Source organism: Tasmannia lanceolata, unplaced genomic scaffold, assembly GCF_043159265.1.
Source record: "Tasmannia lanceolata isolate RefF3 unplaced genomic scaffold, GAP_Taslan_0.1 ptg000015l, whole genome shotgun sequence".
NCBI classification, from domain to species: Eukaryota; Viridiplantae; Streptophyta; class Magnoliopsida; order Canellales; family Winteraceae; genus Tasmannia; species Tasmannia lanceolata.
The window spans coordinates 32,957,633-32,973,364 of NW_027518692.1; the positions used below are offsets into that span (position 1 = coordinate 32,957,633).

The 15,732-nt window shown below is 38.2% G+C and overlaps 1 protein-coding gene across 2 annotated transcripts; it reads right to left on the bottom strand.

Moving 5' to 3' along the window:
* Window positions 1-7,489: 7,489 nt before the first annotated feature.
* Window positions 7,490-13,373, bottom strand: LOC143845787 (PLC-like phosphodiesterases superfamily protein). Of its 2 annotated transcripts, XM_077354199.1 has the most exons (9): window positions 13,052-13,373; window positions 12,820-12,942; window positions 11,182-11,319; window positions 10,971-11,069; window positions 9,870-10,173; window positions 9,149-9,244; window positions 8,658-8,881; window positions 8,386-8,472; window positions 7,490-7,578 (listed from the first exon to the last, which is right to left on the bottom strand). In XM_077354199.1, the coding sequence occupies exons 1-9, from the start codon at window positions 13,133-13,135 to the stop codon at window positions 7,546-7,548; spliced, it is 1,188 nt and encodes a 395-aa protein (XP_077210314.1). In that variant the 5' UTR covers window positions 13,136-13,373; the 3' UTR covers window positions 7,490-7,545. The 2 variants fall into 2 exon arrangements, with proteins under 2 accessions (XP_077210314.1, XP_077210315.1); XM_077354200.1 differs by lacking the exon at window positions 9,149-9,244 and having other exon boundaries at window positions 13,052-13,369.
* Window positions 13,374-15,732: the final 2,359 nt, after the last annotated feature.

Genomic DNA, 15,732 nt, shown 5'->3' on the forward strand with positions numbered 1-15,732 from the left:
GAAACCAAACCATTGCCACCCCTACTCACGAGCCAATTATAAGAGAAAAGACAAGTCGGGTTTGTGTAAATATTAAAACATGGTTGTGCTGATATCATTTCCCTAAACATATTGGGGCAATGACAAATTCGCCTCCTTTTTCTTCCCTATCCCTGCTCTACTATCTGCAAACCAAACAGCCCATTTGGGTTTCAGAATGGGTGCAATGGTTATTTTGTGGATGTAATAAAATTTTTTTGTTTTATGAAGATTTTAGGGCGCTGATATTCCCGCCCCCCGCCCGGACGGCTGCCTACTTTTAAATGTTAGGATATGTCACTTTCCCGCCATTTGACCTCTCTCTCTCTCTCTCTCTCTCTGGCCCCGCCCATACCACCAAAGGATAATCCAAACTGTCCATTTGACGGGCCATAAACGTAAATAGGTCGTGTCCCAAAATATCATTTCCATAGGCTGATCCTAGCCCTCCGATCTAAATAGAAACTACATCTTATGCAATCTCTATAGATTGTAGGGTTGTGATCATCCTATGGAAATGATTTTTGGGGCACAACCTATTGACATTGTGGCCCATCAAATGAAAGGTTTGGATCATTCTATGGAGTTGGTCGTAAAGTAACATTAAGGCCCGTCCACAACATAGGACGATCCAAGCCGTCCATGGTTTGGATAATCCTATGGAGTTGGTCGTACAGTAATATTAAGGCCCAATCGTAGGCCCCACCGATTTTTTTCAAATTGAAGCGTACCGTCCACAACATAGGATGATCCAAGCCGTATATGGGTGGGGCCTAAATTGGGCCTTAATGTTATTGTACGAACCACAGGATGATCCGAGCCATCCATTTGATGGACCATAACGTAAATGGGTTGTGCCCCCAAAAGGGTTGGCCCATCAAAGGAATGGTTTGGATCATCCTGTGGTCGTACAGTAATATTAAGGCTTGTCCACAACATAGGATGATCCAAGCCGTCCATGGTTTGGATAATCCTATGGAGTTGGTCGTACACTAACATTAAGGCCCAATCGTAGGCCCCACCGATATTTTTCAAATTGAAACATACCGTCCACAACATAGGATGATCCAAGCCGTCCATGGTTTGGATCATCCTATGGTGTGGTTCGTACCAATTTAGGCCCCACCCATATTTTTGAAAATGAAGTGTACCGTCCATACCATAGGATGATCCGAGCCGTCCATTTGATGGGCAACAATGTAAATAGGTTGTGCCCCAAAAATCATTTCCGTAGGATGATCACAACCCTACAATCTATAGAGGTTGCATAGGATGTAGTTTCTATTTAGATCGGAGGGCTAGGATCCGCCTATGGAAAAATATTTTGGGACGCAACCTATTTACGTTTATGGCCCATCAAATGGACGGTTTGGATTATCCTATGGTGTGGCATGGGCGGGGCCTACGTTGTTCAAAGATGGGCCCACCATTCCACCAATGGTTTCTTGACCTCCGTTGAAGTTGATGGGTTGTCTTGAAGTGGAGAAAAAAGGTGTCTTGGATAGAGACTTGAAGAAGGGCATGGACCCAATTAGAAGATACTTATGTGATTATTTGACAGAGAAGATACAATCCCCATTTGTTTATTTTGAACAAATATATTTTCTTTTATTCCAACATTCGTCTTATTTTACTGTTTTTTGAAAGAGAATTGTTCTAACCTTATTTCATCTTATTTTACCGTAGATGTAGGAATTAGCAAACTTTCTCCATCACATGAGAGAGAGAGAATCACACGAACAAATTGACCATCTTAAGGCCATTAGTTGAGAGGATGGACAGGTGCATAGTAGGTATGTTAGGCAAACAGAGCTATCTTCTAATGTTAAAAGGGATAGTTTTTGCAGAAATGTATTGCCTTAGGTTCCAAGTTCTAACCATGTTGTAAATTAGGGGTGCAAGTTTGGCCCTGACCCGCCCTGAGCCCGAACAGGGTCTGGGTTGGATTTTCCAACCCTGAGGGCAGGTCAGGGTTATTTTTTAGGCCCCAACTCAGAATTGGGTCGGGTTCAGGGTTGATACCTCGGGTCGGCCCGGCCCGGCCTAGCCCGACCCTAAGTTTTCAATTATAGAATTGAACCATCTGTGCATGTTTCTTTTGCTAGTGTTTTCTATTATCTTGGATTTGAATTGATGTTTCATTATATTATTATTATTAATTGTCTCTGTTGCCCGTCATTCTATTGAATTCATATTGTCTTATTTTGTTCTCTTTCTCTGTTTATTGATTATTTTGTTCTATATGATATGTGGTTGCTTTATTTATGGCACTCTTAACCATGGTTTTAAATTTTGACCGAAATCCGAAATTTCGGGTTCCAGTGGAGACCGAAACCTAAATGGCACATACCTGAAATGTGTCATTATTTTGTACAAAATTTTGAAATTTTGTGCGAAATCTTAGGGATTTCAACCATTTTTTTAAATTTTTTTAATTATTCCAAAATTTCGACCGAAATTTCAGGGATTTCGATAACAAATAAAATATTCTTTTTATTAGTCCGTTGGATTTCGACCGAAATTTCAATTTCGGTGGGGTCCAAAACCGGTACCGAAACCGAAATTTAAAACCATGCTCTTAACAGGTATTTGCATTAGGGTCAATCAGGGCCAGCCCGGCCCAATCAGGGTGGGCCAAGGCCGCACTGAGCCCTGTAGGGCGGGAATGGGTTGAGGTTTTTCAACCCTGACTTGGGGTCATGGCGGGTCAGGGTCGAGATAATGGGATCCAGGGTTGGGCTAGGGTTTTGAAAAACTCGATCCTGTTGCAGCCCTATTATAAATAGAGCTCTCTAGTCTCTACTATCCCTAGCAATATATGAGTTGCTCATCCTAACTAGTTAGGCAGCTTCATCCAAGTGATGCGACTTAAAGTTTAGGGTTGAGACTTGAGTTGTAGCTCAATTGGATGGTGCTGCACCAATTGCAACCTTGAGGCTGTGGGTCCAGCCCTAGCTTAACTAAAAACAATCATAGTATACATTCAGGGGGTGTTTGGACCTAGGGATAAAAATAATTTGGACCGACTAATGCAACACTTAAATGCCCAATTTGACAGATGTGGACCCTATCAATTTGATCAATGGGTGCTCGAGGACTACATAATTTGGTAGAATCGATGAGTACCAAATGGGGTGCAACTCGAATCAAGTTTTGGGAATTCAGGTTGAGCTTTTACCTTGAAATCGGGTCAATCAAGTTCGGATCGATTCCAATTCAATTTTTAGCAAAAGCCCAACTCGACCCGACCCAAGTTGCGCCCCTTCTACGAAACAAGTCGTTTTAATAAAAATATGTTTTTTTAGTTGAAGATTTTGCTTGAAAAGAAAAAGATTTGAGAAGGGATTCATAAATTATTTGATGGGACCCACAAGAAGAAGTAGAAAAATTGGGAAGCAGTTCATGAGATTTTCTTGGATCCAAACAGACGCACGGACACATACGGCCAGTATGGGAAGAAAAGGTTAGAATGTCTCAAAGCCACATGCATTCTCATTCAATTAATAAGGCAGATACGACATCAAAGTCTCTCACAACTCACAATCACCCCATTTGCACGGGGGTTTCTTCTTTGTTTTCTTCTTCTTTTTGCCAGATAGGTTACCTCTCATTTTCCAACACTATTATGTTGCAATAATTGTACAAAGGATATACAAACATACCGACGTATTATTTAGGCTGCTGATTTTAGCACTACCATGTTATGATAATTGCACTAATTTTTCTCCACTTTTATAATTTAAACATCTTTTCTAGGTTATTACAGTTTCAAAAAGCTCTAGGAAAGCCAATAAGAAAAAAGAAAAGAAGAGCTAAGTTTGTGCAATTATTAACACACGGCGGTGCCAACATCAGTTGCCTTTATTTATTAGTCTATTACTACTTATATATATTTATGAGTGATAGATTACAAGGGAGCCCTTGCATAGAGAGCAGCAAAAGGGCGCTTGATTGGATCCACGTCATTTTCAATTTTAAAATCAATTGAAAAAGTAAAATCAGTTACATTTGGCTGCTCTTTATGCAAGGGCTCCCTTGTATCTATTATTGCTTTTTATTTATTTACGGCAAGTGATAAATCGACCCCATATATCTTTAATTGACTCCCATATAGGGCAGTGGAGAGAGAGAGAGAGATTTCAGCCAAAAATTTTGTAACACTTTTTTAAAAATAAATAATCGCATTTAATCGAATTTCGGGCCGAAATTTGGTAAATGGTGAAAAATGGAATTTTGGAAAATTTCAGTTTCGGTCTCCACCGAAATCCGAAATTTTGGATTTCCGTCGAAATTTAAAACCATGGTTAGGCTTGCTCCTAGCACTCTCTTGTCCCGCTTGTGCCACCTCTATGTGATTGGATTTTTGGTCTCACCGACGATCAGAAGTTTGACCTAATGATACTGATAACAACTTGATAGGATAATCCAAGGTACCTTTTCAATCAACCTTCTTTAAGGTTCAGCCAATAAAGCTAAATTGTTCATTTTTGTGGTTCTTTATCTTAGAAACGGGATGTCTATCCAGCATGAGAACAAGACAACCTAGGTCCCTTCATGATATTATACAAAACCAACGTTCTTGATTGCACAAACAATGTCTTCATGCAGGACGTTGGAATTGATCTTCACCGTTGATTGTAGCGGTACTATCTGCTTGGTGGTTCTCAAATCTCAAGTATTGAATGTGTAGCTCTGAGAAAAATTGAATCCAATACTTGAAATGTTCGAACCAATAATTCAAGAATTTGATGAGTGGACAATTTCTTTTTTTGCGAGTTGAGTCAACCCGGTTGAGTCCCAAATTATAATAAAGGAAAATTACTTTTCAAAACCATGACAAGTTGGGAAATGGACTCCAAGGAGACACGTTTCCTAGGAAATTTTCAGCCCTACTAGAAATGGTGGGCCCTATCTGATGGCCTATCCTTATCATGTTGATGGCAAGTGAGTAGGCCCTTTTATTATTTCAAACAAATAACCGAGTCAATGAAAACCATCCCTCGCCGAGTCAACCGAGTCATCTCACCTTGCCCGACTCACTGGGTTGCCATTAAAATCATGGCGAGAAATTGAAGCCCTATGGCGAGATAATGGTAATTTATCGATTCAAGTGAGATGGGCCCAACCCAATTATTTGCCTATCCATTCCTCAACTAACAAATCCATTACAAAATCGTCCTCTCACTCTTATCCCTGTAGGGAACAGCTGTCCGTATGATTGCTATACATAGAGCACGTGCGGATAGTTGCACCCACGTGCGCCATTTTAGTTTTAGAAAGAATAGAACCCTGTTTTGGTCAGACTAGGGTTTCCATTGGGTTTCTAGGACTCATTTGGAGTGGGTATTTAATCTTACATTCAAGCCCATGCGGCCCACTTGTGCCTTTGAAACGCGAGAAAAATTACACACTTGTGCCTTTGGTAATTGGTTATATCATACTAGGGTTTTCATGAGGCTTCTAGTGCTTATCTATTATGGGCAGAATGCTTGAAACAATAGATTTTTTATTTTGTCTTTGATCATACTATGGTATCTTTAATGGAGGAATGCTAAACTAAAGGGCGCCCTTGCAAAAACCATCAACAAGTGCTCCTCAATAACATGCATTTATTAGGGGTGCAACTCGGGTATCATTGGATTAGGTTAAGCCCAACCCAAACCCAACCCGAGAAACCATTTACTCAACCCGAACATGACCCAACCCGACCCGGTTTCCAAGCCGATGAGGTTCAACCCTTTTAAGCTTACCCTAAAAATAAAAAAATGTCAGGTTTCACTCGGGTCGGTTGCCCAAGCGAACCCGACCCCGATCCGAACCACACCCAACCCGACCTGACCTTTGCATGTCTAGTTTTCTTCTTTGATCATCATTTGATGGTCTTCCAATTATTGGTTTGGAGATGGATAAAAATCCTTCGAAATTCCAAACTACACGACAAATACGGATGATGTTGTGTTTAGGTAGGGAAACTGGGAGTGAACCTCCAACATCCACGTTGAAGAACAAAGCCCTTAAATCATTGAGCTAGAGGAATCAACATCTATTCTTGTTTCTACGCCGGGCACTATCATTACGTCGAATCAAGGACAGGATTAAATTCTGTCTCTCTTGTCAAATCAACACACTAACACACACTGTTTAAGTTTGGACGTAGCTGAGCAAGTGAAATATACGAGAATTGTGACATAGATGTTCCTGTTGAAAATTGGGTTACCTCCACCCAATAGTAATGAAAGTGAAAATTTAACATACATGCCCACCTTTCGCATTTTGCTTCATTAAGGATCTCTTATTACATATCAATTCTATTAGGAGAACTAAAATTTGCTCCTCTTTGTTCAGATATTTGAATCTCTCTCTTTATTTTAAACTTCCCAGATTGGATATTGACAGCTTGTTGGGGATTTTAATAACCAATTGGACAAGTTTAAATTTGAGGGAGAGCAAATATATAAAAAAGAAGCGGGGTTGTGGGGGTTTGAAATTCAGTTTCCTTCTATTAATTATGCAAACTTGAATAATAGTGAAATTGGATGACTTATGGTGGTTAGAGTACAGTGAAATCTACTTAATGGATCACCACTTATTCTTGCTTTTATCGGTCCATCTGATGTTATTTGACTACTTGGTTTGTTCTTTGAGATCTTGTGTTAAAATCAGATTTCTTCTTATGACTATTGTAGATGGGCCCGCACATGCACCCATGCACAACATACAAGAAACTTATTTAGATATATGAAAATAGTCTTCTAATTGGAAAACGGAAAGAGAAGAGAAAAAAAAAACGAGAGTCTATGAGCGGGGGAAATAAAATGAGAGAGAGAGGAGAGAGGAGTACTAGAAATTTAAAAAAAGGTGTTTTTCTTAGGGTGTGTTCTCAAGAGATTTTTGAAGTCATCTATAAGTCAAATTAACATCAATTAGAAGTGTCTTAAGAAGAATAAGAGGAGATTGCATTTGGACTCTTCTTAAATGGTAACACCAGTGCTTTGGCAACTATCTTCAAACTCAATGTTTTCTACCCGAAAAGCGGTAATTAAGGTGTTCCTGCATCAAATCTTATTGATCAATAACCCTCTATGAGCCGATCTGGATTGCTCTTTAATATGATTAAACATTTCCAACAATCCGCACTTTACAAAAGCTAAAACATGTGCTATGAAAGTCCATTAAACATTTCCAACAATACCTATCTTTCAGTTTCTACGGTCTTGATTGTGTGAAAAGGAAAAATGTTATAATTTGTAGGTTTCATGTAAATCCCGTTATAGTTTTGTAATTTTAATTTCTCATATTGGAAGATTGTGATCTCACCTGGAAAGGTAGGTATCTTGGTCCAACCACGTAAAATCTTTGTGTGTGCATCTTGTGGTTTGTTTTTTTTTTTCCTATTATTTTGCGCACACGGTCGGATCGATTTTGGCCGTCGAATTTCTCAATACTTCAATAATATGAGAGAGAGAGAGAGAGAAGAATTCTAAAAGTATTGTTATGGATTATGGTAACAATTACTCCCTATTGCACTTATGGAGTACATGCTCCCGAGGTCGATCCAGCCTGCAATGACAACATGTTCAAATCTTGGTTAGAATTCTCCTCTTTGATTACTGCCAAACTATGTTGTTAAGGCAATAAAAAAAATGAAATTTCCGTGCCTTTCCCTAGCATTTCAGCATTTCCACCCCTTCTGTTTTTCTTTTCATAAAAATAGTTTTCAGAAAACGAGAGGAAGTTCAACCATTTCTAGCAAACGACAAACAGAAAGAGGTGAAAATGTCAAAATGCTAGAAAGGGGGGTGGAAATAACATTTTCCTTAGGCATTATTGGGGCTGCAAGAAAAACTTTTCTGACATGTTTTTTTTTTTGGTTTGAAATTTTTCTTTCCTTTTAAATGTTAGAGGGATATGGGAAAAGTTTGGAAAGAAAAAATATTTATAAAATTTCCAAACTTTTTTATATAATAAAAATTATAAATCAACCAACGCTATTCGATTTTCACTTAGAACTACCTTCTATTTATGATGATATCCTTTTAAAGTAACTATAATCATATCATTTCCCTCTAAATCATGAAAAGAAAAGAAAAATCTTAAGAAAAATAAATTCATCAGGAATTTTTTTTCTTGCAACCCAAACATGGGACTTAGCAAAAAACTTTTTCTATAGCAGATTTTTATGCATGTGGATTCTATGACATTTCTCATACTATGTAATATATGGGTCCCACTACACATTACATGGGACCACCACTTTTTTTTTACCATGGGTCCCATCATTTCTTCTAGTGGGAAGGAGAGCATAAGATGATTTCTAAATCCAAGTTCTTAAAACTTAAAATTTTAGTATGCAAGACTTCATCTTACCACGCACACATGGATATCATCACAGCCACACAACAGCTTCCCATTCAGTGTGTCCAGTGCTTGGAATGCTCCTCCTCCTTCACTCCTCTGCATTCAAAGAATGATGTAGTAAAAATCCCTAACATCTCAAATCACCATATACTTTCTCCATTTCTTAAAACTCGGAATCATCAAATTGCATTAAAATTTTAGGATTTTTTTCAAATTTTTTTTTAATTATATGGAATTTTTTTTAAGTATGAGCAAGACTATGAACATTATTTGGTACTTACCTTGTAATAATCAACGGCAACAAAGTTCGCCCATCTATTTCCGGCCGCACCATAACATGTGCGAAGCATGTTGATGAGATCCCCGGAATTGTGCTCGCATGTAGGTTGCTTGATTGGGATAGACTCGAAATAATTCACCAAAACTAGTGATTTACTAGTATCAGAAAGTGGCGAGGATTCGCCACGATTAGGGCAGCTTCCAGCCTTCATTCCGCCATCACCATCTATGAAAACCACAAAGATTATTAAAAAAAAATTTAATGGATTTAAACAAACACAAAATGAATTATTATATAGATAATAGAAGAATATACCCCTTATTTTTTATAGATAATGTGCACCTAAATTATAAAAATATATAATAAAAACTTCTCTTTATTTGGAAGGATACACCCCTTGTCATATGGTGCTGCCTAAATTATCGATTCATCTTGGGATTATATGCATAGGGAAGTGATATTTACGCCCATTTTGATCACCAGGGACACTACCTAGTGCCAGTACGTGGCAATCAAATCCACTGGATTCTTCTGACATCAAGCACATGAGCCCTCCTTTAGTCATTGATACACTGGCATTGGGTGTCCCTAGTAATCAAAAGGGGCGTAAATATCACTTCCCGAAATATATTATAAACATTACCATTCTGTTCTAAATGGTCCAATAGAGACCTTTTACTAAATAAGTTCTGAGAGTCCAGTGTAGTTAAAAGGAGCCCTTGAAGTAAGAAATTTAAGCAATTTTAGTGAGAGGACACTTCTTAGGATGATCATATAAAATCTCGTACCATGTGTCGTGATCGTGAAGTCCAGTATTTATTCAGAAAGTTCAGTGGACATACTTCTAAGGATGATCCAAACCATTCATTTGGTGGGCCACGACGTAAATAGTTTGTAAGTTGTAACCCACAAATCATCTCCATAGGATGATCCTATCCCTCCCATCTGTACAATTCCATTTCACATCTGACGGTTAGGATCATCCTATAGAGATGATTTACGAGGTACAGCCTATTTACAACCTGGCCCATCAAATGAATGGTTTGGATCATCCTAAGAAGTGGGCCCAACTGTACTTTCTGAAAAGCACTGGACTTCCAGGCCCACGCATCATATAAAATCTCTTTAATTAGTAAAAAAATTATACAAGTTAAGGGAGTTTAGTGTAGCTAAAAATGACCCCTATGAAGTACCCAAGAAAAAGATTGCTTACATTGATTTTCAACCATGAAGTTCCATTGATAAGCAATTCCTTCAGTGTCTTGTTTGGATCGAATCGAAGTGAAGACAAGGAGGCGTTGGTTATTCGCTACCATGTCGCTAACCAGAGGCCAATCCTGGCCGTTTTGAGGCATGCTCGACAGCGGAAACCAGTATTTAGACAAACCCGAATCGTTGAAGACTTTGGTTAACCCGTTTGGAGCCTGAACATAGTCTTCTAAGATTATAGTGACAATTTCTGATGGATTCGCGGATAGAAAAGCTTCGATTTCCTTCAGAGTATCCAAAGCTGGTTCCTAGTGATATGAATAAAATTACTTATATTCATGATTTAATATCCATAATAACATATCAAATCATTATAAAGGAAAAATGAACAAATGCAGCTCTTATGCACCATAATATGAAACAATTACTATGTTTCGAAATCCACCACGTGGGACAAAATGGCAATGGAAGATCATCAAATCAATGGTATTTTGCACATTGAACATGGATCATTGCTTACTTTTTTATCGTTCATTTGCAGAGTCTTTAAAAATGATTATGAATAATTGGGCAATATATTTGCGAAGTATTTAGGCCATATTACGCAGATTCTTTTGAATGGGTGAAGTATCCGTGTCGGACATATGTTGGATTCGAATGCTCCAGTAATTCCTTGTGACACTTCTATATCTCTTTTATTTATTTTTTCTGAATACTATTACCAAAGTTTATAAATACCACATGTTTTGAGTTTTAATTTTTCTAAATTTCTAACAATAAATTTTTATACGAAACAATTCATCACTAGATGCAACATAGTATTTAGGAGAAACAATTCAGTTTGTAGCATATACAGTAATCATTAAGTGTATGAACCCATCGCCAATTTTTTTTTATCACAATTACGAAATGGTTCTATGGGGGTCACCACCTGTGGATCAAGTGTACTAAGTCCATACACCAAACAACTTATTATTCAATGTATGCACTAAATCTTTTGCCAGAGAGAGAGAGAGAGAGAGAGAGAGAGAGAGAGAGAGAGAGAGAGAGAGAGAGAGAGAGAGAGAGAGAGAGAGAGAGAGAGAGAGAGAGAGAGAGAGCTCACAAATGCAGTAAAATCATAGCAGACTCCTCGAGGGGAATGGCACAACCATACATCTCCATCGAAATCATAGGTATCCAGCATCAGGGCTCTTACTCCATTCTACAAATAAAAACTTACGTAAATATAATAATGAAGTATTTATTTTGACATGGAAATTTACATATTTATAGCTCTAAAATGCAATCTTCAAAAAAAAAAAAAAAAACCTTACATTTAATTGTTCTGTAACATTATCCTCTTGATTGGTGAAGGTAACTCGAGGAACTCCGGTGTGAGATGGCTCGCCATCGATCGCATATGCATTGTGTGTCGTTAGGAACGCGTATTTGTTGAATGGCAATGAATTATTCTGTTATTTGAAAAAAAACAAAAAAAAGTATTTACATGGTTTTTAGTCGGTTATGTATAATCATATATGTAATATGAGGAATGCCAGAATGAAGGGAGCCCTTGCAAAAATGAGATTAAAGGCCTCTCCCATTGGCTGTACATCACCAAAGTGCATTTAACACTTGTTGACTTTTACATTTTAAAGTGACTTGCACCTAATGGGGGGAGCCCTTTCATCTCATTCTTGCTAGGGCTCCCTTCAGTCTGGCATTCCTCATATAATATTACTTAAAGAGTGCTGTTCCCTTTAGGCTTTGTCTCATAAGATCAAAGAGACTATTGCTGGTGCTGGTGGTGAATTAGGAAAGCATATAGATTTATTTAAAAACGGTTTAGCCCGCGTGGAGGGGGAGATTGTTGGGGGTTCCACGCAATAGCAAAGATCCCACATCGAAAAAGTGAATAGATGTGGATGGGCTTATAAGGATTCGGCCACCCACCCCTTAACGGCTAGCTTTGATGGGTATGTTCTATGTGGGTCCCAATGGGATGAGTCCCAATGGGAAGATATGGTGAGAAAAGTGGTTGGAATATCTTTTCCAATACATATCCACTTGTTTTGGTCTTTCTCGAACATCTCTTCCATTGAACTTTTCCTTTCTCACGGTTCACATATAATTCATACAGCTCATTGCAAGCTGTTTGAAATAAAACATAATCCAAAAATAAGAGATCCCTTAATGCCCCATTCGCAAATAATATTAAATTAAACTAATCTTGTTTGCAAAATAATGACCAATTTTGGTGGGATCTAAAAGAAACTCTTAATATGGATTTTGTGACTGCACTATGTCATTGTCCAAGATAATTTCGGACCTTAGGATATGGATCCAATAATGGTCAAGGTTTGCGTCACATTAAGAACCAACTCTGTTGGCATCCAAAAGAACCCTTAATCGCTTTCCTTAATTGCATTTCACTTTGTACAATTCATTCCTTTTTTTCCTTTGAGAAATATCAGGTTTTAATTTCCAACAACTTGTCCATAGCCAAAAACCCAGATTATCAGCCATAAAATCTGCTTCTCTGAGGATACCCAACAGCCGAAAATCTAGAATTCCATAATTTCATGGAAGCTAAGGTCATGTCTGGCTGCCATGAAAATTTTTTCCGTGGAATTTTAGTTTATCAAGTAGTGAGAGAGGACTAGGGAGGGTAGGAGAAGGTAAGAGTAGATAGGGCAGGTGTGGAGAGAGGGTGAGAAGAGGCTGAAAAACTAGGAAAAGAAAAACTCTAATCAAAATACAATTTAGTTTATTCAATTCCCTGCTTTTTAGACATTACTTACCCTCTCCACAGCTATGTGATCTCAAGTCTCTTCATCTCCCACCCTCTCAAGTCCCTAGACCTCTCTCACCACTTGATAAACTAATAATTCATGGAAAAAAATCATGGTTGCCAAACATGGCCTAAAGGACAGAGAAAAGAAACAAAAAACACAGAAATTGAAGAAAATTACCAATAGCTTGAATTGATCTGTGATTGTTGATCTTACGCATCTCGAACTCGAAAATCCTTCTAGACATGAGAAACAATACATTCCTGTAACGCAATCGCTGTCGGATGAACATTCGTCGAGAAGCTGCACTTGGAAATTAATCAAAACAAAATTAATGTTTTGAATAAAATTCAAATGAAACTAATAATAGATAAGTTTTTAATAGAAAAGAATGAAGAAAATAGATATATACCTTGCATTCTCCATTGGAGCATGCAGAAGAAACACTAAGAAACGCTGAAATGATAATCAGGAACATGTTTTTCAAATGACCCATTTTAGAAAAAGATAAAGAGAGGTGGTTTAAGGCAACCCAGAGAATAAAATGGTAGTTTTTATGAAAGATGGAACAAAACCCATCTGGGTTTTTCCAATCTCTGGCTGAGAAACCTAACGAACTCCACCATATTGCATGGAAAATAGAGATAATATACTCTTGATATTACTTGATCTTCAATAGGCATGAATTTAATATTATTTCATGTGTTTTGGTGTGGTTGTTGTTCTCTCAGATACCAAAACAAATCCTAGGAGAAAAGTACAAGAAAGAAAGAAAGCCGGATTGATTCAATAAAGTGCAACCAAATTAGGTTTAGCGCGGGCCCACCAACCTGCTGAAAAATTAGCTGGGTCATTCAGAAGGGTGCAACTCGGGCAGGTCGGGTTCGGGTTGAGGCCAACCCGAACCCGACCCAAGCAACCATTTACTCAACCCGAACCCGAGCACCCCTTTTTGCCAACCCGAACCCGACTCAACCCGAGATTTTAAGCTTAAAACTAAAAAAATATTAAAATTTTTGGGTTGAACTCGGGTCGGGTTGCCAAGCCCTCAACCAGAACCCAACCCAAACTCAACCCGGGTTGAGAAAACCCAACCCGAACCCAACTTGAACTCAACCCAACCCGAGTTTTTTCCGGGTTGAGCCCGCCCGAGTTGCACCCCTAGTCATTCATATGACAAGGTTTATGGTTAAATGTATTTATGCTTATCTATTCTTCGATACCTGGATTGAATATATAATACTGGCTCTAACAGATGGACGGTCCAGATTAAGCAGAAGTGGACCATTCCTCCATGTTTGATATCCGCTCAACAATGAAGAGGTCGTACTTATATGCATGGTTTCAAATTTCGACCGATTTCTAATAAGATTTCTTTATTCATTGATTTCCATTACAATAGCATGTGCTTATATAAAACACTCCAAGATAAACATAGAAAGATCTAGCAAGATCTTATTATAAGAATAGAAATAGCTAATTAGAAACTATCATAATCTGACCTAACTACTAAATATATCAAGATATGATCTTATTCACTAAAATATCTTAATCTATTCCTCTAAGTGGGACCCATCTAGGTACGTATCATTCCACCCGCCTTGGAATCAACCTTGTCCTCAAGGTTGAAAATTAAGCACTGGTTGGAGAAAAATGAGATCTTACGTCCCTTTCTTCCTCCCTTCGTCTTATAATTAGTCATCATTGCACATGTCATCATCAAGAGCTTACGCGGCTCCACCTTAAAACTAGTCTCATCGGACCGTTCATCAAAGCTCCTTCGTTTGAGTTTTTTGGAATGGTTTGGTTGTTGATGCACGGATAGTTGTGGGGGAGGATCTTCACGCTGGTGTTGGATGTGTCGAGAGGAATGACAGATTTTTCGGCGACGAACTCGACGACATTGAAAATCAATGATGACTTCCTTTTGTGGTTTCTTTTGTTTTTCTTCTCTCTTCTTTCTTTCTCCATTCTTTTCTCCTCTTTTTCTTTTTCGTCTTTTCTTTTTCATCGTGCAAGACTTCTAGAACACCATGTCGATTTTGTTCAAGCTTTCCACAAATTGTCGTTGCCATTCCTTTAATTCCAAAACAAGTGTTTTGATCTTCTGAAAATCTTTACGCATTGAATCCAAAATCTCTGAAGACATAGCCATGGCGTATGATCGACCGCTTTGATACCAATCGTCTCATCCTGCACGCCACCTGGCTCTGATACCAATTATTACAAACCCGAACGGTTCGTAACGTGATTGATCTTCTTAGAGGGAAGATCAGCCTCTTGATCCACTTCGAGGGAAGGATCGGTCCTCCTTTGTGCAAAAGACACAATTTTTAAGATGCTTTCTTCATTGATGAAATAGAAGATTACAATTTATTTATAAGCTATAGATCCTATTCAACTTTCCTACTTAATAAGAATCCTACCCAAATCTACTTCCTAATTAAATAATAGCTTTCTGTTCTAAGAGTAGCCAATATACTAAGAGTTATATCAAATCTCCATATCCTACTAAATATAAATAAGTACTAAAAATATTACTAGCAGCCACATTAATATTAAAAGCCAATTTAGATATTGCTAAATCCTAATTTATTCAACTCTAAGTGGGACCCATCTATCTAGTCACGTATCATTCCACTCCTCTTGGAATCAACCTTGTCCTCAAGGTTGAAAATTAAGTGTTGGCTCGTTGGTGAAAGATTTGCGCAAAACCGTTCAAAATTCTTCCATCTTCTTTTTCTTTTCCTTCTAGCTCTCTTTCTTATCTTCGTCTTGCGATTGGTCATCAAGTGCTGAGGAAGCTCCATTTTCAAATTAATCTGATCGTGTTTTTCATCAAAGCTCTATCGTCGTGCTTGTTTGGAACAATTGGGATTTTGACGCACGAATGGTCGCTGATGAGGATCGATTTGAAAATGGAGTTGTCTTAACCATTGATGATTACATACCGCAAGACGAAGAAAAGAAGAAAATGAGGGAGTCAGAAGAAGGCTTTAGGGAAATGCTCAAGATCGGATTTTTCACTAGTTGGGCCGCAATCTCCAACCTTGAGGACAAGGTTGATTCCAAGAGGGGTGGAATGATACGTGA